This window comes from Aotus nancymaae, unplaced genomic scaffold, assembly GCF_030222135.1.
Source record: "Aotus nancymaae isolate 86718 unplaced genomic scaffold, 86718_ANA_hifiasm-v0.15.2.pri h1tg000003l, whole genome shotgun sequence".
NCBI classification, from domain to species: domain Eukaryota; kingdom Metazoa; phylum Chordata; class Mammalia; order Primates; family Aotidae; genus Aotus; species Aotus nancymaae.
In genome coordinates this window covers 17,529,871-17,556,579 of record NW_026988414.1, presented here as the reverse complement: position 1 = coordinate 17,556,579, position 26,709 = coordinate 17,529,871, and the positions used below count along the sequence as shown (strand labels likewise).

Genomic DNA, 26,709 nt, shown 5'->3' with positions numbered 1-26,709 from the left:
ACTAGCATCCACATCCCACTCAACTCTGAGGACAGACCGAGGCCAAGGACAACCTAGAATGCACTCCCTGGTCACATCTAGTCTTCCAACAGCTCTCAACTTCCCTGTATATGGAGGAATTAGAACAGAGTTTTAGTTTATAAGGTCCTTGGTCATCCACTGGATGATACTACATGATACACGTCACACACCTTGTGATTGGAAAATGTATGTATATACACATATATAACCACACAGGAAAATGCTCCTGCCATAACAATTTTTTAGAAACTAAGTGTGTTGCATTTACCTCTCCAGACCTCCTCTCAGCTACTCTCCCACCCTGCTCTGTGCTTTGAGCACCAGGGCTTTCTACTTGCTGGCTTCCGGTTGGGTCTGTTTAGTGGGAGGAACCTATCAGAGACTTCAGGGTGGGAAGAGAGAGACTTGAGAGCCGGAACCGCTAATGCTACTCCCTGGGGATCCCCCAGCCTTTGCTGGGTCCCCTGATGCTGCCCACACCTATGCTGACAGTTCCTTCCTTTGACCTCCACACTCCCAGATTTGAAAGCTCCCCCTGTTCCTTACTGGGACTCTGGCTGATGCAGCAGGAATCTAAATGGTATTTATGACCACAGTTATCTAAAACTCCAAATTCCAAAAGGAAATACACCAATACGGATTCTAGAAAGGGTCTCCCCACTCTGCTTTTTTTAAACCTCGTTTTCAAACTTTGGGCAACTACTTTTGTAATTTTTTTTAAAGGTGATAAAAAAGAAAAGGCCTTTTTCTGCCTGCTGAGAGGCAGGATAATTTGTGGAAAGTAGTGCGAGGTAGTGATTATGACCCTGGATCTGGGAGGCAGACAGACCTGGCTCCAGGCTCTGCTACCTACTAGTTGAATGGCCTTGAGTCACCTCTCTGAGCTTTAGTTCCATCCTGGCTAAATGAGGGTGATGACTGTAACTGCTTCGCTGGGTTTTGATGATGATAAAATAAAATAACATACACTAGGGTTTACCACAGTCCCTGGCACACAACCATCCTTGCTTAGTAAGTGGTAACTATTGTGATATTATAATCGTTGTCATGGGAAGCTAAGCAGGAGCTGTTTGCTCTAAAGAAACAGTGTCTGGGATTCTCTTTCCCATTTTGCAGCGAAAGAGGCATCAGAGACAGAGCCACAGGAGACAGTAGCTGTCCGGCAGTTCCATGGACAGCTCCTGAATTGGGCAGTACCTTGAGTTGGTCCTGGGGCATGAGTCGTCCTGCCTGTATCAGTCTTTCAAAGGACTCCACCTGGACATTGGGAGGGGAAAGAAATATGCTCCATTAATCCAGTCCTGCAGACTCCCACACCCAGCCACATCCATGCTTTGGTAAGAGGAGCTGGGTCTGTCCTCAGGATGTGGGGTTTCTGCCAAGCATGGAGAGGTGGGTGCTGGGAACAGCCTCTACCACCAGCCCTAGGCATGGCAGCCTTGAGAAAAATCAGAGTGAAACCTGCAGGAATTTACTGATGACAAAGAAACTCACTCATGTGCATGAAGACTAATGAGCCAGAATATTTAGTGCAGCATGAACAGCAGGGAAGGGACAAGAAACAGCCTAAATGCCTGTCTGTGGAATAGTATGCAGCCATCAACAAGAGGAAGGCACACACATATGTTCTGAGCTATTAATACCTCCAAGACCTGTTTTTCAGTGTCAAATCAAGGTATAGGGCAATGCTTATGGTATGCTACCATCTGTATAAAATATGTAGAGAATAAAAAGGAAAACTGTAAATACGTTTGCTTATATGTAACATACCATCTCTAGAGGGCTTCGAGAAACTAAAATTTGTTTCTTAACAATTAATTTAATTATTACTTAATAACTAATTTATTAACAATTAAACATTAATTGTTCAGGAGAACTGGGTGGCTGGAAGACAGGGAAGAGAAGTAGATTTTTCTACTACATGTCCTCTGCTTCCTTTGAACTTTGAACAATGTGAATTCATTGCCTGCCCAAAAATAAATATTCAAATTTAGGACTTCAAAAAGCCAAGGTACAGTAGCTTATGCAACCATTTCTATAAATGCGAGTGTGTGCAGTGAACGTTTTTGCATGGGTTGAGAAAAGATTTATTTTTTGCTCAATATGCACTCTGTACTGTGCAAGCGTCCTTATCATGGGGTTCTATTACCTGCTCCAAAGAAAAAAACAAAAAACATTTAATTAGAAAAAAGGCAAGCGAGGCCGTACGCGGTGGCTCGCGCCTGTAATCCCAGCACTTTGGGAGGCTGAGGCGGGCAGATCACAAGGTTAAGAGATGGAGACTGTTCTGGCCAACATGGTGAAATCTCGTCTCTATTAAGAATACAAAAAAATTAGCCGGGTGTGGTGGTGTGCACCTGTAGTCCTAGCTACTTGGGAGGCTAAGGCAGGAGAATTGCTTGAAACCAGAAAACGGAAGTTATAGTGAGCCGAGATTGCGCCACTGCACTCCAGCCTGGCGATAGAGCGAGGCAAGGGATGATTTGAGATTCAGTTTTAAGAATGCTCTAGATCAGTGTGAAATGTAATATAGAAATGTATATAATAAAATCATATTTTATATAACGCATATAAAATAGAAATACATATATAAAACAGAAATACAGTGTGAGCTACACATGTCATTTACAATCTTCTCAGCACCACACTGAGAAATGTCAAAAGAAACAGGTAAAATTAATTTATTAAATTAATAATTATAAATTTATAATTATAATTTTATATAAATTTATATATAAATTTATAATTATAATTATAATTTATAATTATCATTTTAATGATATTATTTCAACATGTAATCATTTCAACACGTAATCAATATTAAAAATAGAGAGATATTTTATATACTTTTTTCTAAGTCTCTGAAATCTGGTATGTGTTTTATACCCACAGCGTGTCACAATTCAGAGCAGATGATGTCAAGTACTCAACAGCCACGTGTGGCCAGTGGCTTCTGAATTGGACCGTGTAGCCCTAGATCATGAGGGGTCAGCTAAGGCCCCAGCTCCTGGTCAGTGTGATGATTTGACATCACTTTATTTTCTGGACAACAGGTAGGACAAAGGAGAAATGTGTCTCCAGCTATGGAACCAAGTATGGTGGTGGTAAAAGGAAATGAAGTCTATAATCCCAGTAGTTTGGGATGCCGAGGTGAGTGGATCACCTGAGGACAGGAGTTTGAGACCAGCCTGGCCAACATGGTAAAACCCCTGTCTCTACTAAAAATACAAAAATAAGCTGGGTGTGGTGACTGGCACCTGTAATCTCAGCTCCTAGGGAGCCTAAGGCAGGAGAAACGCTTGAACCTGGGAGTTGGGGGTTACAGTGACCCGAGATGGCACCACTACACTCCAGCCTGGGCAACAGAGAGAGTCTCTGTCTCAAAAAAAAAAAAAAAACAGAAATGAAGTACTTGCATATATGTGCTACTCCAACATGGATGAACTTTGAAAACACGGCAAGTGACAGACGTCAGACACAGGACAAATATTGCATGTATCTATTGCTATGAAGTGTCCATAGTAGGTAAGCCCATAAACACAGGAAGCAGATGAGCAGCTGCCAGAGGCTGGGGGAAAAGGGAATGGGGAGTGGCTGCCTAATAGAGATGGGGTTTCTTAGTGGGTGATGAAAATTGATTGTGGTGATGGTGGCAGAACTGTGAAGATACTAAAAACCACTGAAGCAAGCATACGCTTTAAGTGAATCAATTGCATGGTATGTGAATTGTATTTCAATAAAGCAAAGGAGGGGAGGGGAAAGGGGAGGGGAGGGGAAGAAAAGGGAGGGGAGGGGAGGGAAGGTGGGGAGGGGAAGGGAGAGGAGGGGAGGGAAGGGAAGGGAAGGGAAGAAGAATACCATGGTAGGGCTTCTCTAATTTTTTTTATGGACATGGTGGTGTGTTTAACTATGGCATTTCTCTTTTTGCATTGGCAGCTTGGAAGCTCAAAGCTAAATGTGTGACTCTAATGTGCTTAGGGTCCAACAGAACATTGTATTTACTCACTTCATGTACTTTATTTTTTTCTACCCTTACTTCCTCTCTGCCCCAGTTTCCTTGCTTCTGTTTTCAGAATGGGGTTAAAACATGTATTTTCATAAGGTACTTCAAAGAACTTCTAGAATAAAGCCAATGTACACTTATAAACAGACCTGTAAACAATCCACAGTTACTTGGACTGTTGGATGGAGATACAAAGACCCTTGAGGAGTAACTGAGAATTGATTTATTTAATAAAACGAACTAAGAAAGTGAGGCAACTTATCCTGAAGAGGAAAAGGCAGAGTGGAGATTCTGTTACCCTTCCGGAATGCTGCAAGAGCTTAGAGTCTCCAGGGAATCAGCCTAGAGACACTTTTAAGCACAACTGGAGGGACTTTGATGGATGCATTGCCAAAAGGGGGGTTAAACCTAGCACTGGTGAGAAGGAGGAGACTGGAGCTGTGTGGCCTCTAAAACCAGGGAGGGGTTCATGTTTTGGGGACAGCTGAGTTAACTCGGTGCAGAGGCAGGGGAATGACGAGGGAGGCTCCCAGAGCGCCTCTCACCCAAGCAGGCAGAGGTTCTGTGTTCTCCAGGTGAGTTAGGTCTCTCGGGGGCAAAGCTGGGAGTCCACTCACCTTGGCCAGGAACTGTCTGGCCTGAGAAGCCAGTGCCTGGGTCTGCTCTGCTGAGGACTGGTCCTTGGAGGTGCCCTGGTTCTCTGGAAGCCACCCTAGGGTGGGCTTGCTGGTGGGCGAGGAGGGGCTCAGGTCTCCTCGAGTTGATGGCCACCCTGGAATACACAATCGCTGAAAGCAGGGGCCAAGAATAGTGCCTCCAGGGGCGAAGGGACTGAGGCTGAACCTCAAAGCCACCACCTCCGTCGTCAAGTTCCAGCTCAGTCATCATGTGCTATCTTCACATCAGCCCCAGGAAGTGGGCTGGGCAGAGCGTCGTCCCCCATTTACAGGGGAGAACAAGGTCCAGACCTGCCCCAGGTCACATGGCCGGCAACGGCAGAGCTATGCCAGGCCTCTGGGTTCCCAGTCAAGTGTGGGCTCTCACACAGGGGTACATGGGTTCAAGTCCAGACACTTCCCCTCCATAGCTGTGTGAGCTTCAGTGTGTCCTCACCTCTTCAAGCCTTGGTCCCCGTGACTGCCATGGGTGTGACAACAAAGTACAACTCAACGGGCTGTTGTGGGGATTAACTGAGATCACAGGTGTCAAGGCTTAGCGCAGGGCCTGGCTGAGATATGGGCTCCCTAGGGACAATGCTCCATGTTTTCAACTCACCCAGGATCACCAAGATGCCAAGTGGCAGGGCCAGGGCTGCCCCCAGGCTGCTGTGGCTCAAAACACGACACTTTCCACATCTCTGACCCCGTTGAGTCAAAGTGTCCAGAGTGGGGCCTTGCCTCCCTCCTTCCCCTGGCCTGAGGCCAGTGCCATTCCCAGGGTGAAGCAAGTGGGCCCCACAGAGCAGAATCCCAGGCAGAAGGAGCTTCCAGCGCAGCTGTTCTCTGGGACTCACCTGAGGCCACAGAGGCCTGGGGGTCCTTGGCCGGGCCTGGCCACCACTCTGCTGAGCGGGGCTGTGGGATGGTGAAGGACAGGACTTTGGTCCCCTGCGGTACCATTCCTGTGTGGATGCTGCGGCTGGGCTGGGGTGGGTCAGAGAACAGGTTCACCTGTGGAAGTGGGGAGGCATGGCAGAGCCAAGTCAGGGCAGGGACAAACCCACCCAAACGCCTCATCTTCATTCAGGAGCTCAACACACATGCCCTGTAGTAATAAATACCATCTTTCAGTGCAGCCCTTGGCTGGGTCAAACACAGGTGAAGAATTCCATGCCCTTTCACTTACCCTTAATGGCAGTCCTGAAAGGAAGACAAGGTGGGGACCCCAACACCCCATTATATAGAAGAAAAAACGGAGATGCAGAGAGGTTATTAAGTCACTTACTCAAAATCTCCAGCTGACAAGTCCTTGGGTGAGGATTACAACACTGCTCTATCTGACCCCAACACCTATGGTTCTACTATATATTTTTTTGAGATGGCGTTTCACTCTTGATGCTCAGGCTGGAGTGCAGCAGCACAATCTCAGCTCACTGCAACCTCCGCCTCCTGGGTTCAAGGGATTCTCCTGCCTCAGCCTCCTGAGTAGCTGGGATTACAGGCATGCGCAATCATGCCTGGCTACTTTTGTATTTTTAGTAGAGACAGGGTTTCTCCATGTTGGTCAGGCTGGTCTTGAACTCCTGACCTCAGGTGATCCACCCACCTCGGCCTCCCAAAGCACTGGGATTATAGGCGTGAGCCACTGTGCCCGGCTGGTTCTACTATTAACAGTAACTCTTAATTAATAATGTGGGTTATAATTATATCACACTATACAATAAAACATGTAATTATTTCTTAACGCATATAAACATTTCCAACAATTGTTACATTGATAATAATAGCAACTAATAGCTGTTCGAATGAATGAGTGAAACAGGAAGTGAACAAACTAATCTGCCATTGGTAGCAGCTCCCTCTCACTTGAGGGCGGATTTAACATGGCCGTTGGTGAGGGAGAAGTCTGGAGTCAGGCAGATGACTAAGGAAGACCTTTTGAAGCTTGAAAGCAGGGGAAACCACATGCTGTTCAACTGCTTTGAGCAGAGTTTGGAGAACTATGCTCTGCTTTTGTAAATAAGGTTTTATTGAACGCAGCCATGCCTGTTTGTTTACGTGTTGTCTATGGCTGCTTTCACACTCTGATGGCAGAGTTGAGTAGTTGTGACAGAGACTGTATGCTCCGCAAAGCTAAAAATTTTCACAATCTGGCCCTTTACAGAGTTTGCCAACTGTGGCTTAGCATGTGGGCTTGCAGTCAGAGCCCAGCTTCCTGTCTAGGTTCTACCACGGCACACCTCCGAGTCCTAGTTGGCTTAATAACCTCTCTGTGCATGAAATAAGTGCTCAGTAAATAGCAGCCACCACCCTGACATTCATCACCATCATCATCAGCACTACCATCATCACCATCACCACCACCAGTTATCACCACCACCATCAGCAACAGCTGCATTATTACCATCACCATCAGTATCCTCATTATCACCAACACCATCACAATCACCACCACCACCACCATCACCATTTTTACCATTACCATCATCATCATCACCATCACTATTATCATCATCACCATCATTATCTGCACAGCCACCATGGAGATGGGTCCATGGAAAAGCTACACCCTTAGAGGCACCTGCTCATCGTGATGTCAGGGGGGTTATCTTAACTGCCCCCTGCTGCACAAGGTCAGAAACTGGCAGTTTAGGGTGGGTTTGGTGGAAGGGGCTCCCTGGCCCCCAGTCAAGCAGCCTCTCTTGCTTAAGCTGTGTAGGTCCTGGCTGTGGCTGAAAAATCAACTCCAAGTGTGGCGTGGTCCCCGCTGCCTCCCCCTCTTTCGGGCCCAGCCTCCCCAGATGAGAACAAAGCTGGATTTTAATAATCCTGTCAGCCATCTGCTCAGACCCCCCTGTGGGGCCTTTCCTATCAGCACCCCTCTCCTGAGGTGACCCAAATCCCAGGGCAGGCCCAGCCCTCTGACATGTTTCCCTCCCCTGACCCCTCTCTCAGCCTCAGGCCCCACCTGGGGAGTAACAGGGAACAGGGATGGGCCAGGGAAGCCAGTGGGATCCTTTGTTTCAGGGACCATAAAGGAGTTTGAAGCAGAGAAGCCTAAAACCTGAGCAGATGCCCAGGCAGAGCAACGAAGTGGGGTGTGGGGGTGGGGGTGGCAGCTGCAGCTGCTCAGGCCTGGCCCTCCCAGGGTCCGTCTACCTGGACACAGCCAGGGTGTCCTGGGTACTCCCCAAGGCTGGATTTGCTCACTCGGGGGACTCTGTGCAAGGTGAATCAGGATCCTGTGAAGGGAGGACCAGTGAATTTGGGAAACATTGGGTTAAACAAATGAATATTCTCTGCACAGATGGATTTCTCTCAGCCTTTAAAATGCTAATGGGCTTTATGAATGGGGCGGGCAGGCGGGGAGCAGGAAGAGAGAGGAAGACAGAGGAAGACATTTCCCCAACTCATCTGCACACAGAAATCTCCCCATCCCCCATCCCATCCGGTGGCTTCTGGGCCAATTTGTGGCCATCAGAACACACTGAAAAAAGGTGGTTTGGCATCATCTCTGTAATTCCTTCTGGGGCAGTTTCTGGTCACCTCAGCTCTTCTAGATCCCTCTGCAGCTGAGATGGAGGAACAGGGGCTAGGAGGAGGTGGCAACATGGTAGCTAACGCAGTGAGATCACCATAAACCCTGGCCTTAGAGAACAGAGCCCACCAGTGACTCCTGACCAGTCGTGGCTCCCCGCCCCACAGCTGGGCTCCCTGGTCCTGCCCCAACCCCGAGGCTCCAGACCCCGTGGAGATCCTGGGCCAGCCTTCCTCAGCTGCAGATCCCGCCTCTAACCGAGTCCAGTTCTGCTAGAGCTTGGTGTCACTCGTGGGCTTCAGAGCCAGGCTGCTGAGTTCCAACTCCTGCTCTGGCACCTACTTGTTGAGTGATCTTGGTCAAGTTACTTAACCTCTCTGTGCCTCAGCTTCCCCATCTGCAAATTACATAGGACAGTGGTCTATAAACATCACCTATGACCATTCTTATTACTATAACTGTCATCAATCTGCCTCGTCCCTATTCTTCTCTCCAGAGCCAGTGCCAGGGCCTGAGTGCCAGGGCTTACCTAGGCATAAGGAAAAGAACACCTGCTCTAGAATCAGGCAGATGTAGGTTTCGGTCCCAGCTTTGTCTCTTGCACCAGCTGTGGGATGTTGAGCAAATCATTCCACCTGGCTGAGCCGCAGTGTCTGTGTGTGGAGGGGCTCAAATAAGATGACCCCGAACCTGGGTAGGATACCTGTTGCTGCCTAGTGAACATCAATCTCCTTCCTATGGGTCCGCATCCACTGCTGTCCACCTACCTGCCATGCCTAGCCTGGGTGTCTAGTGCAACATCTACAGTTCGACTCCCTCCCCCGTGGGCTCTGAGCAGAGTGAAGTTGCTCAGCGGGTCCTGGGGAGGTCTAAGGAGCAGGACTGCCTCTGTGAACTCGTGGGCTCTGAGCAGAAGGCTGTCCTGGGGTCTCTCCAGCCTTCAGGGTAGAGTGCATAGAGGTCCAGTGAGGAAGCCTGGCCAGCTGGAATCTCAGCTCCCCTCAAGCCCCAGGGACCTGGAGTGATTCCCCTCCAGCTCTGGGGCTCTGGGAGGCTCTGGGCAGCGAGGTGATAGTATCATCCTGCTTCCGGCAGAGCCCTGAACCGAGCTCACACTTCTTGAGGCTGAGAGAAGGTTGGGGGAAGGAGGAGAGCCCTTGGGCCAAGCAACTGTTTTTCCAGAAAGTGGGAGTGAGTGAGCTGGCACAGAACCATTCCTGGCTTTCTCCTCCTGTGACACCCTCGCACACAGGAGCCAGGAGTCTGGGTGCCAGCCAGGGCGGGGTGACTACACAAGGGGGGACCCTGAGTCCTACTGGGTCAAGAGAGCACCCACGAGCGGAGGCACCCTGGCTGCACTCCCCCATGTCCACCCCTGCCTGTGTCACCGTGGTTGGCACACAGGGGCTTGCAGTAAACACCTTTATAACAATAATATTCCCTAACTCTTACAAAGGGCTTGCCAAGCGCCAGGTAATTGCTTTCTGTATACTGATTTATGCCTTTAAACGAGTGCAGGAGGGAGGGCTGAGATGCTCCAAGCCTCCAGCCCCAGCCATTCCTCAACCTTCAGGGGCCCCTACCCCAAACAGGGGCCACAGTTTCCCAATCTGTCAAATGGGGAAGCCCAGGCGTTTGGGTCTCATGACCAGTTCCTTTCTCCTTGGACCTACTTGGATTCTGCAGCCAAGAGAATGTGGATTCCCCAGAGAGGACGACCTAGCAAACTCCCCTCCACTCCCCTTCTCGATGCCCCTGTCTCTTCCAACCCTGGATCTGGCCCAGAGGTTCAGAAAGCTGGAAGGAGCCTACTTGGCTCCTAGGAGGAAGTTGATTAGCCAGCCCTCTTTTACAGATGTGCCCCATGAGGCCAAGGGGGAAAGGGCCTGCCTGTTCCAGGCAGCAGGTGTGGTGATGCAGAGGGGCTCCCGGTCCTGGAACAGCCCCCTACTCTGCTTCCTCTCCACAGTGGCTTCCGCCCACTTGCCCCGGAAGTGCCTCTAGACACTGAGAGCAGCAGCTGTGGGGGCGGGAGGCGCGGTCCTGGAGCATGACAGGAGGTGGGGAGGTGGGGAGGTGGGGGGGGCGGGAGGTGGACGGGGGGTGGGGGGGGCGGGAGGTGGACGGGGGGTGGGGACGGGTCTACATCTCTGCACCTCAGCTCCACCCTCTCCTCCACTGCTGCCTGATGAGGCAAGAGGAGGGCACAGCAAAAGCAGGAAGCCACGAGGGGCCCCACAGGTCCCACTTCCTGCCTCACTCAGAAAAGAGGAAGGTGCAGAATTCACAGCCTCCTCCCAAGATGGGGTGGGGGCTGGGGTGGTGGGTTTCCCCTCCACTCTACCCCTGCCCAACGCTGCTGTTCAGGGGAAGGGAGAGGCTATAGTGAGGTGGTGGGGAGGGAGAAAGGCAAAGGTGTGATCCAGGAAGGTTCAGGCCTGGAAAACAAGCACCAGTGGCTGAGCAGAAATTCTGTGTTACTCTCTTAGGCTCAGAGAGCCCAAGTAACTTCCCTAAGTTCACATAGCTCGTTAGCAATGGAGCCAGGAGTCGAACCCAGGTGACCTTACTCCAGAACCCATCTAGATGGAGAGAGATTTTAATGAAATTCCTGGGCTGATGGTGGCTCATGCCTGTAATCCCAGCAGCACTTTGGGAGGCTGAGGCAGGAGGATCACTTGAGCCCAGGAGTTCAAGACCAGCTTGGGCAACAAAGTAAGACCCTGTCTCTATAAAACATAAAAAAATTAAAAAAATTAGCAGGGCACAGCGACACATGCCTGTAGTCCCAGCTACTAGGAGGCTGAAGCGGGAGGATCCCTTGAGTCCAGGAGGTCGAGATTGCAGTGAGTTATGACCGTGCCACTGCACTCCAGCCTGGGTGAAAGAGCAAGATCCTGATTCAAAAAATAAAAAATAAAAAAAGAGCCCAGGGAGGGCAAGGTCACTGCCCAAGGTCACAGAGGGACCTTGGGGTAGAACAAAAACTGGTGCTCCACTATCTCCAGGGCCTCAATAGATGGAGGAGGCAGTGGCCTTTCTCTAGGACTGCGGAAAAGTGTTACCTTCGCGGGGACTCGGGCCCACGCCTCCTCCCCACCCCAGCCTGGTACCTTGGCCCCGAGGCGTAGCTGGTCGATGGTGTTCTCAGCCTCAGCATACTTCGTGAGGAGCTTGTGGTAGTCTTCCTGAAAAAAAGGGAGCAGCATCGTCACATGCCCAGGCACACAACGTACCCCTGCTTGGGGGGGGACCCTGGCAGCAAACCCTCCTCCAAGAGGGCTTCTGGGTTCCTGAGCGGACAGCATTCCATGGTGGGACCAGAGCTGAGCAATCCTCAGGCCTGTGTGCAACACAGACCCACCACGTTCAAGTTCTGAGCACGAGAGGGCAGCGGGATGATGCTCCTACCCCCTGACAATGAGTCTAGACCGAGGGCGTCTGGCTGGTTTACCATGATACATAACCCGTATTGCAGAGGGCTGCCACTATTTCATCTATCCAAATTCTCTGCCCACCTGTCGCCTCTGTGGGGTGAGGCCCATATCTGTCTTCCCCACGGCTGCACTGCTGGTGCTCAAGCAGTATGTGCTTAAATACTTTTTTCAATGGCTAATTGAATGAATCACCCGAGTCCCATGGCAGAGAAACAGAAGACTTGAAAATCACTGTTCCACCCACTCAGAGTCACCTGCCTTAAACAAATCCAAAGAGCTTTAGGAAGACAGGTCATTGCAGGAAAAAATGAAAAACATGTCACCTTTGGAGGATGTGAGGAACTGACTCCTTCTGAAGACGGGTCAGTAACTAAGTACCATTATGGGTCAGTCACGGTAACAATAAAAGGACAGAGCGCAGCCTCTCGCTGGCCTTTCCCATACAAACAAGAACTTGGTAACCAAGTAGTTGATGAGGGACATTTTTATCTTTCGGCGTATTTCCAGCAATGAATGCAGGAGTGAGAGCATTAGCATACTACCGCTTTGTCACCCCCAAATGAAAGACCGGACTGAGACGGTGACCATCAGAGGCTGTCAAAATCACAGACAAGAGGCCAGCAGGCATCCTGTGCCTGCTGAAGGAGGCACACAAGCCACCTGGGATGTGCTCTTGCCAAAACTCCCTACGCCCACAAAGCTCACGGTCTGGAGGTGAAATACTCATGTAAACAGGTAATTACAGCCCCCCAAAACCTCTAGCTCGAAACCTACCAATATTCAAGAGAAAGAGGACAATGGGACGCATGAAGAGACACCACAGCACATCAGCAAAGCCCAGAATGCGGACAACTCTGCTGGACTGACCGATTTCCTCAACAAATGAACTACACGGCAGAAGTAAGAAGGAGGGCAGACTAAGAGAGTAAGAGAGATTTGAAAAAATAAATGCAAGAAAGAAAGAAAGGAAAAGAAAAAAGGAGAGGAGAGACTTGAAAGGTACCAAATGCAATATACAAGCCATGTTTGGATGCTGAGGCCCACAAATAGACCCAATAAGCCATTGATGAGGCATGGAGAGGTGTGGCTGCGGGTTTGGTATTTGTTAATATTTAAGGATCTGGCGTTAACATTTAGGTGATAATGGTATGTGGTTGTGTTTAAAATAAGGTCTTTATCTTTAGACATATACACACTAACATATTTTTAGGTAAAAGAATTGGATGCCCGAGATTTTGCTTCAAAATAACCTAGTGGGGGTGAATAGGGGAGAGGGAAGGCCACAGACGAGAGAGGTTTTCGGGAGCTGCTGATTGTGGATGCCAGGGGGTAGGTAATGGGAGTGCATTCCACGGTTTTCTCTCTTGTATATATTTTAATTTTTTCAAAGGAGAAGTTGAAAATAAACAAACAGATCATTCTTGAAACATAAGTACATCCCTGCTCTTTTTGAGCAAAGGGCTTGGGTCTATCTCAGGGATCCAGGCACACCCTCCCTCTACCAGCAGGGAGTTCCTGGCCCAGACCCCAGGCCTCCCCACCCTAGCCAGCCTCCACCCCAGGCCTCCTCAGCCAGCCTCGACCCCAGGCCTCCTAGCCAGCCTCCACCCCAGGGCTTCTCACCCCAGCCAGCCTCTACCCAGGCCTCCTCACCCCCACTGGCCTCTATCCCAGGGCTCCCCACCCCAGCCAGCCTCCACCCCAGGCCTCCTCAGCCAGCCTCCACCCCAGGGCTTCTCATCCCAGCCAGCCTCTACCCAGGCCTCCTCACCCCCACTGGCCTCTACCCAAGGCCTCCCCACCCCAGCCAGCCTCTACCCCAGGCCTCCCTACCACAGCCAGCCTCTACTCCAGGCCTCCCTACCCCAGCCAGCCTCCACCCAGGCCTCCCCAGCTCAACTAGCCTCCATCCCAGCCTCCCCATCCCAGTCAGCCTCTATCCCAGGCCTCCCCACCCCAATTAGCCTCCACCCCAAGTCAACAGGGGCCTTCATGACACACCCACAGCCATGAGTCTCACTAACCTGGAGCTGATGAACCAGCTCAGTGGCTTGCTCCGGCGTCTGAAATTCTTGTGGTACCCTGGTGATGGGATGGGTAGGAGGCATGTCCTTCGCCGGGGCTGCTTCTCCACTGCTCAGCAGCACCTCCTGCACAATCTCGGCTGGTGACTTGAAGATGAGGGGCCCGGCAGGGGCCTGAGGCTGCTTGTTGTGGCTTCTAGACTTGGGGGGACGGTAGCTCTCATCTTTGGGGAATCTCACCCGGGGCCCTACCTTGGAGAAATCAGGGAGTGGGTAGTTCAACGGCCCCCGGCCATACTTGGGGGCATTAGAAGAGGATCGGCCAGCCAGAATGGCTCCCTGTCTGGGCAGCGGCCTGCCCTGCCGGATTGGCCTGGGCTGAGGATTCAGGGGGCTGATGGAGCCAATGAATCGGGAAGGGAGTGGCTTAGGTGATGTCTTTGTCGGCTTCCAGATGTGTTCCTCGGGCTGAGGGCAGGCGAATCTGGTCGTTTCTCTCCTCCATCTATCTGCGGCATGCTGTGGACTCTGGGCTGGGGGAGCCGAGGAGTCCTGGAATTCCATGGGGGTTGCCTGAACAACACTGCCTCCAGTTCTGTCATCTGGGTTTAGGAGGTGGTGGCTGGGGCTCTCTGGCAAGGTTTCTGCCAGGGCAGTGGGAGGGGAGCCATCAATCTCTCCTTCCCAAGTGGAATCAAGGCTGTCACTAGGGTGGTCGAGGCTCACAGTCCCACTGCTCCAGGACCTTGCCAGGCTCAGCTCAATGGATGGGTTGACCTCGGAACGTTCAGAAAGTTTGTCTCCAACGGCTTGTTCGCCAGAAGCCACCCAGCCCCTGACCTGACCCTGCCCAAGAGCCATGGGGCTGGTGTTTCCATGGCCCTCCAAGCTGAGACCAGCCTCATACCCCAACCTCGGGCAGCTCTCTCCAGCATCCTCCACCTCCGGACTTCCGAGGGTCCCATCTGGCTCCTCCTGAGTCATGTCCAGCTGATGGCCCTGCTGGGGGATCCAGGCAAGTGGCTCGTGGGAACTTGCTGGGCTGTCCGCATCCTCTACTTCAGCCTCTGGAAAGACAGGCCATTCACTTCTTAGCACATACCAGGTCTGCACCCACCATGTAACTTACCCTAAGTCACTTCGACTCTCTGGCTTCCGTTTCCTCATCACATGGGGATGGAAGGAATCCCAAGGAGCCCCACACATAGCCGAGTGCTTGTCTGATACTCCCTCTGGTTGCTCAGAGGTCCTTCCAACTCAAACGCAAACCCAAACCCGGTGGGTGATGCCTCCAGTGTCTCCCATCTCAGTAGACGACACCACCATCCCCTCCAGGCGTACAAGCCAGAAGCCTGAGATGCATCTTTGCCATCTCTCTCCCTCTAAGCCCCTGGATCCAATCTGTCACCTGGTCCTGCCCCATTACCTCCTGTAAAAATCGCAAACTCATCTACTGCTCTGAGGTCCACCACTGCTGCCTTGGCTGGCGCCCCATTCTTTCTTGTCTGGCCAGCTGCACTCAGTAGCCACCTAATCATCTCCTCCATCCTCACCTGCATCCCCATCTGAAAACTCATCCATGTCTGTCTGTGGAAGAAAAACAGAACCTTCCCTATGGTCCTAAGGTCCTGCCACTCCAGCCGCATTAGCTCTCCTGATCCCTCTCCGTAGCCCCCTCAAGATCCCCCTACTCCTGCTCCGTGCACACCATGCTCCTCCCACCACGGGGGCTATGCATGTGCGCCTCCCTCTGCAGGGGATTCTCTCCCCTCCTTGGTCTAGTTAACTCCTATCTGTCCTGCAGGCATTCGCTCAACCTCGGCCTCCTCCAGGAAGTCTTAGATCTCCCTGACTAGGTCAAGTTCTGCCTTTTACAGGTCCTCATAGGACTGGCTACCTCTACTTTAACCACTTATCATAGCAACAGTTTTCCATTTATGTTTCACTGACATTCGTGTCCCCCACTACACTGCAAGCTCTAGGAAGGCAAGGATGCTCTCTGTTTTTGTTCACAATTGCATTTGCAGTGCTGGTACCCAACACTATTTGTTGACCGAACAGAAGGAAGGAGAAAACGGGGGTGAGCGAGGAAGGAAGGGAAGGAAGGAGGGAGGGAGGGAGGAAGATAAGGTATGTAAAACTCCCAGGAAGTAGATAGTTATTGTAATTATTACGGAGTGCGTACTCAAGAACCATTTATCCATCCACCCACCCATCTATCCCACCATCCTTCCTTCCAACATCCATCCACCATCTACCCACCCATTCACCTATCTACCACCCACCCATCTATCCCACCATCCTTCCTTCCAACATCCATCCACCATCTACCCACCCATTCACCTATCTACCACCCACCCATCTATCCCACCATCCTTCCTTCCAACATCCATCCACCATCTACCTACCCATTCACCTATCTACCACCCACCCATCTATCCCACCATCCTTCCTTCCAACATCTATCCAATATCTACCCACCCATTCACCCATCTACCACCCACCCATCTATCCCACCATCCTTCCAACATCCATCCATCATCTACCCACCCATTCACCCACCCATCACCCACCACCCACCTCCCACCTCACCCACCTGTCCATTCATCCATGCATCTAACCACCATCCATGCAGTCATGGTTTCTGGAGCAACCACTCTGCTCTAGACCTCAGGGTTAACCCCTGGGATAGGTCCAAAGTTTCATGAGACACAGTTTGGGTACCACCAGGCATAGACTCTCTGTTCAGGCAGATGCACCATTGTCTCACTCCCTTTCCTTACCTTGATGCCTCTGTGTCCCTTAACCACTTAACAGCTCCTCCAGCAAGTTACTCTTGCTTACAGCAGCACACCTTAACATTACATAAGTTGCCAATGATCACCCGGTGGTTCCCTGGACCTAGGACCCAGGCCCCAGCCATGCAGGTGAGTTTGCTTCCACCACTAGGGGTCATACACTAGGGGTGAAGGGTCTGGGCTTTGGAGCCAGGGAGCCCTGGATTCAGTCCTGGCTCCTAGGACCCCTCACTGGGGCCATAGGCAAATTGTTGAACTCTCTGGCAATCCATAGTCAAACTTGAGGCTAGTTCCTCCTACCTGACAGAGGGTGGTGAGGAGGGAACAAGAGAGGGCTTGACGCTGCCCAGCCCTGTGCCTGGCACATAGTAAAGGCACAGGATAGGGTAGCAGCTGTTACATCATAGCAGGGGTTACCATGTGACCCCAGGAAGAGATGCCTCTGCCCTGTCGGCCCAGTGCATTTCACTCACCATCCCCTGCTGGAGAGAGAGTTCAGAAATGGCTCCTGAGTGGGCAGCAGTGGGCAGTACCCACTTTGAGCAGATCAGGTGTGTAAAACTTTGAGTAATGACACAATCCACACCAGCCTGCAGGAGTCACAGGACCCTAAAACAGCGGCATCTCGCTCATAATCTAAGTGCAATAGCCACCTTGTATCAAGCTCTTACTATTCTCCACGATATTATTCCTCATTTTATAGAAGGAAAAAGCAAGATTCAGACAGAAGGAACTTGCTAAGCAACACTAGGGATTTAGTTTAAGTTGGTCTGGATGCAACCAGAACACAGTTATTGTAGAAAACAAGAAATCTCAACATTCTCACTGCTGATTGGGATTTTTAAAAATCTTAAAAATGGCCAAACATGATGGATGGCTCACATTTGTAATCCCAACATTTTGGGAGGCCAAGGTGAGAGGATCGCTTCAGGCCAAGAGTTGGAGACCAGCCTGGGTAACACTGTGAGACCCTGTCTCTACAAAAAATACAAAAATTAGCCAGGTGTGGTGGCAACTCGGGAGGCGGAGTTCTGAGGATTGATAGAGTCCGAAAGGTCGAGGCTGCAGTGAGCCCTGATCCTGCCGCTGCACTCCAGCCTGGGCAACAGCGCAAGACTCTGCCTAAAAAAAAAAAAATCCAAACTGGACATAACCCTGGGACTAAGTAATTCAAATTACCAAAGATATGATCAAATCAAGTGTGCAAAGATATATTAGTGACATTCATCTCTGCATTATTTATAATAGCAAAAGCTAGAAACTGCTACAATGTCCAGCGATAGGAGACGGGCCGATTAACCACGGAATATCCACACCATGGAAGTCTAGGAATGACTTGCGGGAGAGGATGTGATGAGCTAGAAAAATGTTCACATCTATTAAGTTAACAAAAAACCAGGTTACAATGAAGTATGTAGAATACTGTTGCATATTTATGTTACATTTGCATATCTATACATATGGAAAACAGTGGTGATCTGGGGATGGATAATTTTAAATTTGAAATTTTACCTAATTTTAATTTTAAATTTTACCTAATTTTTGGCTTATATTTTCTGATTATCCTGCAATCAATGGTATTATTTATACAATTTAAATCTTAAAAAATTTTAAATGATAGACTTTGTAGAATTTAATTTAAAATGTTGAAGGAGCCTCCACTCCGTTCCCCTCTGCTAGAACGTGCGATGTCTCAGGGGCAGGACACCACTGTTGGAGGCGGGGGGTCAGTCTCACCTGCTCCGGAAGTCTCTCCTGACTTGGAGTCCTGATGCCCATCAGGCTGCGGGTGTGGGTTCCACTCCAGGGGCGGCCGGTGCTGCTGGGCCAGGTGGAAGTCCTCCAGGAGCTGGGGGCTGGTGGCATTGGGAAAGAGTCCCTCTTCTCCCCAGCTTTGTGAGCCACTTCTATCCACATCCCTCTTGTCCTCAGCCCAGGCCCAGCGCCGCCGCTGGGGGCCCTTCCCCAAGCCAGGCTCAGCCCAGTGGATCTCAGTCCCCGAGCTGGCCATCAGGACTGGCCTGGGCTTCACCTGGGCCACTTCATCTTCAGGAGAAAGAGCTGCTGCCAGGGGGCCCCAGAGTCACCGCTGGCTCCTATCAGCATTGGCCATCCTGCCTGTGCCCTGTCAGGGACACATTCAAGGGATAACATTAATCAATCCTGATCCCCTCTTTCATTCGGAACAAGAAGTTTCCAGCAGGAACTCTGGAATTAGACAGCTCTGGTTCAACTCCTGGCTGCGTCCTCTCAAAGCTACGTGACCTTGGGCAAGTCACTCTACCTTCATTTTCTTCATCAATAAAGCTGGAATAATAATTCCTCTCTCCTTCCAGGGTTTTATAAACCAGATAAGACACAGGATGAGGAATCCAGCGGCCGGTGCACTGACCAATTTTCTATTCAGTGCCTGGCCAATTTTCTATTGCATCTTTTTAGAAAATCATTTTTTTAAATATTCTTTCTAATACATGTAATATATTAGCATGACATGTTCAAGCAACTATATTTTGACTGATGGGTTGTGTGATTAAAAAAAATATTGGGGGACCACTAGGCCAATGCATGCTAGCTAGTGTTACTGAGTACTGGCTCTGCATGTGGGCATGGGGCACAGGCCTTGCTCACAGGAGAACTGACGCCCCAGGAGGAAGCAGACGCATCACCAGGCAACTAGAAATCCAGGTGAGACGTGCTGGAGGCGGCACGGGGGCTGCCCGACACAGGCCACGGAAGTCAGGTGATGCCATTTAGAAGCCAGTTCCTCTGGGAATCTCTGCCCTCACCCGGGGAAGAATTCAGATTGAGAGGTGGGTGGCGGGAGACAGAGAAAAGGGCATTCCAGACCAGGTATGGTGGCTCACGCCTATAATCCCAGCATCACTTTAGGAGGCTGAGGCGGGCAGATCACTTGAGTCTAGGAGTTCGAGACCAGCCTGGGCAACATGGCAAAACCTCGTCTCTACAAAAAATTAGCCAGGTGTGATTGTGCACACCTGTAGTCCCAGCTACTCTAGAGCTGAGGTGGGAGGATCACTGGAGCCCAGGAGGTTGAGGCTGCAGTGAGCCATGACTGCATGCCTGCACTCTAGCCTGGGCGACAAAGTGAGATCCTGTCTCAAAAGAAAAAAAAAAAAAAGGTAGCATTCCAGTACCCAACATAATTGAAAACAGGCACTCAAACAAAAAGGAATGAAGCCTCAACACACAGTACAGTCTAGATGAACCTCAAAAACGATGCTCAGTGAACGATGCCAGACACCAAGGCCACCGATGGTGTGATTCTACGGATAGGAAACGTCCAGACAAGGTAACTCCTTGGAGAGTGAAAGCAGATTGGTATTTGCAGGGGGCTGGGGGAGAGGAGAGTGACACTAACTGCTTGCTGGGTGTGGGATTTCCTTTCGAAGTGATGGAAATGTTTTGCAACTCGATAGAGGTGGCAGTTACACAACACTGAATGTACTCAATGTCGCTGAATTGTTCACCTAAAAATGGTTAGTTCTATGTTATGTGAATTTCACCTCAGTTCAAAGAAAAAGCCTTCCAAGTGAGGGGACCTGGGGGTGGGGAGCGAGCCTGCCAGGGGCTTTCCTGGACCTGGCAGTGGTTTCCCTGATGATGGCGGGGGTATTGAACACAGGGAGAGCCCATCAGAGGTGTGGTTTAAAAGTTCCCCATTCCCCTCGGGCAGCTCTGGGAGAATGAGCAGGGGAACCTGGCCACACAGGGACCTGCCAGGCAGCTGCTGCAAGAACAGGGTGGCCAGAGAAGGGCTCCTCCACTGCCTTCCCTCAATCCTCTCCTTCTTTCCCTCACTCCTTCTCCCTCTCATCTCCTTTTGCCTCTTCTTTCCCACTCTCTTGCTATTTCCCCAAGCACTTCCTCTCTGCCAAGCACTGAGCCAGGCCCAGGAAGTGCAAAGCTGACCCAGCCTGGGCACGGTCTCCCAGGGAGCTCCTGGCCATGGAACATCAGCACAGCGGGCCCCCAGAGCAGCTCATTACAAAGGCCTTCTTCCACAGATGGGGAAACTGACGTCCAGAGAGGGGAGAGGCCTTGCACAAGGCAAGGGCAAAAGTCAGCCTCCTGGCCCACAGTCTGAGCTTTCTCCCCTGCATGCTGTGTCGAAGGGAGTATGACTCCAGGCCTCCCAGAACAGAAAGTCTGTGTTTGTCCCTTTATCCTCGTGAGCATTTGGATCCTGCTTGATTTGTGTGGCTGAGAAAAGTCAGCAGGCAACTATTTTTGGACACAAAGTTCCCCAGGGAACAGAGCAGCCCGGGAAAGGCTGACTTCTCAAGGGCTGGAGGAAGGAGGGACAGGGAACACCCTTCTTCCATCCTCGGCTGCAACTCCTGCTCCGTGGATGGGTGTTTGGGCTTCTATCCTCTGTCAGTCTCCCTCTCTACCCCCAAATGTAGAGCCCCAGAATTTCCTCCAGATCGCCCTGTATATTATCCTCTAGCCCCATAGTCCCCAGCACAAGTGATGAGCCCACTCGACCCTAGCCTGGCTAGAAGCTTTACCTGTAAGTTCAGAATCTGCCCTCCCTACAAACATGAGGGTAGAACTTGGCTAAGATCACTCGGCTACTTCCTGCCAGAGCAAGACTTGCTACTGTCAATTTTGGCCTAGTGGCCCCCCAATATTTTTTTTAATCACACAACCCATCAGTAAAAACGTATTTGCTTGAATATATCATGCTAATATGGTACATATATTAGAAAGAATAATTTCAAAAGAGATTTTCTAAAAAGACACAATAGAAAATTGGCCAGGCACAGGGGCTCACAGCTGCAATCCCAGCACTTTGGGAGACCAAGGTGGGCAGAAAGCTTGAGCTCGGGAGTTCAAGACCAGCCTGGGCCACATGGCAAAAGCCTGTCTCTACTAAAAATAAAAAGGAAAAAGGACATAAATACAGGTGACCCTTAACAACACGTTTTCAACTGCACAGGTCTACTTATATGTGGATTTTCTTCTGCCTCTGCCACCCCTAAGACAGTAGATCAATCCCTCCTCTTACGTCCTCCTCCTCAACATGAAGATGACAAGGATGAAGACCTTTATGATAATCCACTTCCATTTAACGAAAGTAAGTAGATTTTCTCTTCCTTATGATTTTCTTAATGATATTTTCTTTTCTCTGGCTTACTTTAAGAAAACATGACATAATACATATAGCACACAAAATATGCATTAATCAACTGTATATGTTATCAGCAAGGCTTCCAGTCAATAGCAGGTAATTGATAAAGTTTTGGGGGAGTTAAAAGTTCTAAGCAGGCCGGGCGCGATGGCTCACACCTATAATCCTAGCACTTTGGGAGGCCGAGGGGGGCGGATTACAAGGTCAGGAGTTGGAGACCAGCCTGACCAACATGGTGAAACGCTGTCTCTACTATATTAGCTGGGTGTGGTGGTGCACACCTGTAATCCCAGCTACTCAGGAGGCTAAGGCAGAAGAATCATTTGAACCCAGGAGGCGGAGGTTGCAGTGAGCCGAGACTGTGCCTCTGCACTCTAGCCTGGGCTACAGAGCAAGATTATGTCTCAAAAAAAAAAGTTATAAGCAGATTTTTGACTGTATGAGGGTTGGCACCCCTAACCCCTGTGTTGTTCAAGGGTCAACTGTATTTTATATTTTATTTTATTTTATTGAGACAGGGTCTCACTGTTACCCAGGCCGGAGTACAGTAGCAATCAGAGCTCACTGTGGCCTTGACCTCCTGGGCTCAAGCCATTCTCAGCCTCCTGAGTAGCTAAGACAAAAGGTACGCACCACCATGCCTGGCTAATTCTTAAAAATTTTTTGTAGAGATGGGGTTTTGCCATTTTGCCCAGGCTGGTTTTGAACTCCTGGACTCAAGTGATCCTCCTGCCTCAGCCTCCCGATGTGCTGGGATTACAGGCGTGAGCCACCCACCCAGCTGGTCAACTATATTTAAATAGAAGCTCTAATCCTTGCTCCTCATACCCTCTGCAGGGCCTGTACCCCTCTTGGAAATCCCTGCCAGGGATCTTAAGCTTCAGTGTGCTTAAGAATCCTCTAAGCATGTAGTTTCCTGAAACAACCTGCAGAGAGCCTGACTCAGTGGCCCTGGGATAGGGCCCAGGAATCTGCATTTTAAACCAGGGCCTCAAGCAGGGCCTGCCCTTTGAAGTCCGCTAGGCCTCCTCGCTCCTGCAGTTACCAGTTACAGCAGGTGGAGGAGGGGCTACGGTTTAGCTGCTGCTTTTCTAGTTCTGAAGCCTCTGCTGGGAAGGGGCCGGGGAAGGTATGTGGTTTTTGACTTTTTAAAGGGCTTTTTTTCTAGCTCTGCCACAGAGCAGCCTGCCCAATCACAGAGGCCTCTGGGTGCACAAAGAGGAACATCCTGTCTTCTGGGATGACTCAGTCGTGGCAGAAATCTCACTGTAACCAGGGGAAGGTGCACGTCACAGGCAGCTGCGGTGACTGGCTAGAGTTTTGCACTTGCCCCCAGGCGCCAACACCAGTGAGCCTTTCCCATGCAAGGCCTCCATCTTCCATGCGAGCCACAGCCCTCAGCACCACAGGAGCCCCAGAACTGGCCAGTCAGCTAGTTAGTCAACAAATACACACTAGTGCCAACTCCCTGCCAACCTCCGACAGGGATGATGCTGTGATAGAGAAGCAGGCTGGGCATCTGGGGACAGGTGCTAGTCCTGGCTGCTGTCACTCACCGTGTATGGCTGGGCTTGCATTTCCCTCACTGCAAAATAGAGAAAGTACCACCTGCTCACCCTGCTAGGGTGGGTTGGGAGGCAGGGGATGGGACTCAAAGAATGCTGAAGTCCCTGGTTGACTCAGCTCCTAAGGGCAACAGCCTCAGAGCTGTTAGCCTCTCTCCTCCTCCCTGAGGTCACATTTCAAAGAAAAAGATAACATACCGAGCACTTGGCAGGTGCAAATTAACTTTTTAAAAAAGCCTTATGACTTCCTACTACATACCAGGCACTACATAAGATGCAAAGAATGTAGAAAAGAGTAAAAGCGTTCCAAAATTTTGAATGGTGCAGGTTAGTGCAATACAGAAGGTTACTACAGGAAGCTTTAAGGTGGGCTTCAGAAACGATGAGGGTTTTAGGGGAGAAGATTGGGGAGGGCATTCCAGGCAGAGGGAACAGCATAGGCAAAGGCACGGAGGTCTGAAAGCATGACCTGACCTTGAAGAAGAGCTATGAGCAGGGGTCTCTGAATGCCACAAAAGGCAGAGTTGTTTCAGCCAGCCTTCCTTAGGGCAGCAAGGCTGCTCCTTAAAGGCAGTGAGTGGGGTTTGGTGAAGACTCCAGCCATGTGAGCTGGGGGCTGACCACAGGAGGGTCAGCTCCTTTAGGATGAAGTCCCCACTGGGAGGGCTGTGGAGCTCAGGGCCCCTGCCATCCCTGGAGAAACTGGCCCCCCAGGAAGTAGCAGCCACTCCACCCTCCTTCTGTACCTCTCACCCCCATGCCGCCCCTGCCCCTGCTCTCTCAAGGGTCTAACACACCCCCAAAGTGTCTATCTTCAGTTCCTGGGTGGGATGGACTCCTCTTCCCCGCCACCCGCACAGGGCTCCTCTGTCCCCTCAGCCACGCCACAGCCAGTGACCCTTCCCTGTATAGCTGGATCCCTCAGAACGGTCCGGACTCCCGGGTCCTCCTTTGCCAGCACAGCCACGCAGCCCACACTGCCTCCCTGTGCCCTCTGCAACCCCTTCCCTCCAGCCAGGGCTGCCCAGGATGCACCGCTGCTTCTAACCCACACCTCCATCCCGATACCTCCCAGATGAGGAAACTGAGGCACAGAGACGTGGCAAGCTCTCAGAAGACCTCACAGCCAGGAAGTGCAGCTGGAGGATTCAAAGCCCAGGTGTCGCAACTCTGAAACCAAGACTATCAGACATGTAGGAGGCAGGGAGATGGGGAAAGAAGACCCCCTATATCAGTAACCAGGCCTTCCAAAAAGGCTGTGTTGGCCTCAGCCATCCCACACCCCCAGCTGGCACAGACCTGCTTTTCTCAAGGGGTTCCACCAGCTGTGTGGACACTAGTCCCGCAAGGAAGCACCAGCCACTCCCCCTCTGTGTGTCCCCTCCCTGCCCCTAGCCTGCTCCAGCAGCAGAGGCCAAGGAGAAAGAGAAACAGTGTCCTGTCTCTGGTCTTGCCATCCTCAAGAGCTGAGCTGGGTCTGCTGGTCCTCAGACTGTCCTTGGCTCCTCTCCTTGCCCTTACACAGGGGACATAAGGGGCTACTGCTTTGATGGGGAATCCCCCACCCAGTCTGCCACTGCCTCCTGGCCTGCTCCCCATCCCTGCATTGTCTCTGAGACCCCTTAGCAACCAAGGACACTAACTCTCCAGGTGCAGATGAGGACACCCCAGGCACAGAGGTGGACCCGCCTGTCCGAGTTCACAAGAGATCAGCATCAGAGCTGGAACTGGAATCTAGCATCCTGAGGCTTGACGAAATCCTCCTTAAATCCACACTTGCCCTGAGGAGGCGGGCTCCCCTGAGTCAAGAGAAAAGCGATGCAGCTCCAGCAGCTGCAACTTCCTGGCTGGGCTGGTCCGGCTGCCTGGGCTGTCCCAGAGAGTCGGTGACTGGCCCGTCCAGAAGGAAGGCGGCCTCCCGGGCCCTCCTCTGTTCCGATCCCTTACCTCTCTTGGGCTCCACCACGGTCATCCCGGCCCAGTTTCAGGGGACCTGCCTTTGAAGTCTTTGTTCCAAACCCAGGGAGCCCCCTGCCTCCATTGCGCCCTGGCCCGCCTCCAGGCCGTTCTGCCAGCCCAGGCTGCTGCTCACACACCAGCATCGCTCCCCACCACTCCCCGCCCCTGCCGCGGCTGAGGCCGCCTCGCCTCGCCTCAGCAGGAAGCGCCCAGCCTGATTTCCTACAAGTGTTTGTCAGAAGGAGGGGGTTTGTCTGCGTGCAGAGCAGAGCTGGAGGAGCTTAACCCCTTACAAGCCCTCCGAAGGTCTGCGCTGCCCAGGAAAGGACTCAGGGAACAAACTCCTGATGTCCTGGGCTTGGGATCATCTCAGCCCAGGCCCCGCAGGTACAGATGCGGAGACTAAAGCACAGAGAAAGTCAGAGGCTTGGCCGAGGTCACACGGGATGCTGTAGCTCCTGCCCTCTAGGTCCTCTTCAACCAGGGCCTGACTGGGGCTGAGGTTCCTTCCCTCACTAGGCCTCAGGGCTCATCTGCATGGCGAGAGCTCCGACTCGACCCCACTCCTGCCCTTCTGGCTCTGACTCTGCCAATGTGCAGACTGAATCTCAGGGAGACCACGGTGATTCCTGCCATCTCAAGCCACTGTCCTCGCCCCGAGGTGGTCCTGCAGTCAGAGTGGGACGTTCCGGACAGCATGGAGGCGTGACACTGACAGATGAGGTAAACTTTCCCTGTGGGAAGAACCCTCCAAGGGTTCACCAGATGTTGGGAACAGATCGATCCTGACAGTCAATCAAAGCTGTCTTTTCTCAAGCCCCACCATCCCATTCCTTCATTCATAGGTACTCCCTGAGCTCCTACTGTGTGCCAGGTGCTTTTGAAGGTGCTGGGGATACGGCAGAGCCCAAGACAGACCAGGCCCCTGCTCTCCGCTCTAGCAGAGACACAGACAATAACCAAGCACATGTATAATGTCAAGGGGAGAGCGGTGAGCAGTGAGACTCAGTGACCATCCATGTCCCAGGCCAGGCAGCACTGAAGCCTGGGGCTCACCCTGGGCCGACAGAGTCAGTCTCTGGGCATCAGAGATTTTAAGTGTCCCAGGTGACTGGCCCTGGTAGAGAACCCACGGGACCAAGAGTAATAGGTTGAAGGAGAAGGGTTATGGGATGGTCAGGAAGGTCTCTATGAGGAGGTGACATTCAAACGAGGCACTGGAAGGAAGAGGGGGCAAGAGCAAGCCACGAGGCGGGCTGGGCGGAGTGCTCTGGGAGGGCAAGTGTAAAGGCAAAGGTGGGGAGACAGCAGGCTTTCCCTGAGAACAGCAAGGTCTGTGTACCCGGGGCAGAGCGAGCCAAGCGGGAGAGGCAGGAGCTTTGCAGAAGAGGGGGCGAAGGAGCACAAGAGGCTCTCAACACTGGCCCCACCCAGGACCCAGAGACTCTGAGTCAGGAAACAAAAAGAAAAAGGAAAAAAAAAAATCAGGCCTCTGTATTGTCCAAAAAGCCCTCCAGGTAGTTCTGATAAGCAGCCAGATTCGGGAACCACTT

General features: G+C 51.4%; 1 protein-coding gene across 2 annotated transcripts in view; it reads right to left on the bottom strand.

Moving 5' to 3' along the window:
* Positions 1-23,948, bottom strand: part of AKNA (AT-hook transcription factor) — a 42,966-nt gene extending 19,018 nt beyond the window's left edge. For both annotated transcript variants that reach the window (XM_064378638.1, XM_064378640.1), the window contains exons 1-6: positions 18,218-23,948; positions 13,683-14,749; positions 11,335-11,409; positions 5,538-5,694; positions 4,642-4,796; positions 1,219-1,278 (exon numbers count right to left, since the gene is read on the bottom strand). In XM_064378638.1, the coding sequence (XP_064234708.1) occupies positions 1,219-1,278; positions 4,642-4,796; positions 5,538-5,694; positions 11,335-11,409; positions 13,683-14,749; positions 18,218-18,491 (1,788 nt within the window). In that variant the 5' untranslated portion in view covers positions 18,492-23,948. The remainder of the gene's footprint in view (positions 1-1,218; positions 1,279-4,641; positions 4,797-5,537; positions 5,695-11,334; positions 11,410-13,682; positions 14,750-18,217) is intronic.
* Positions 23,949-26,709: the final 2,761 nt, after the last annotated feature.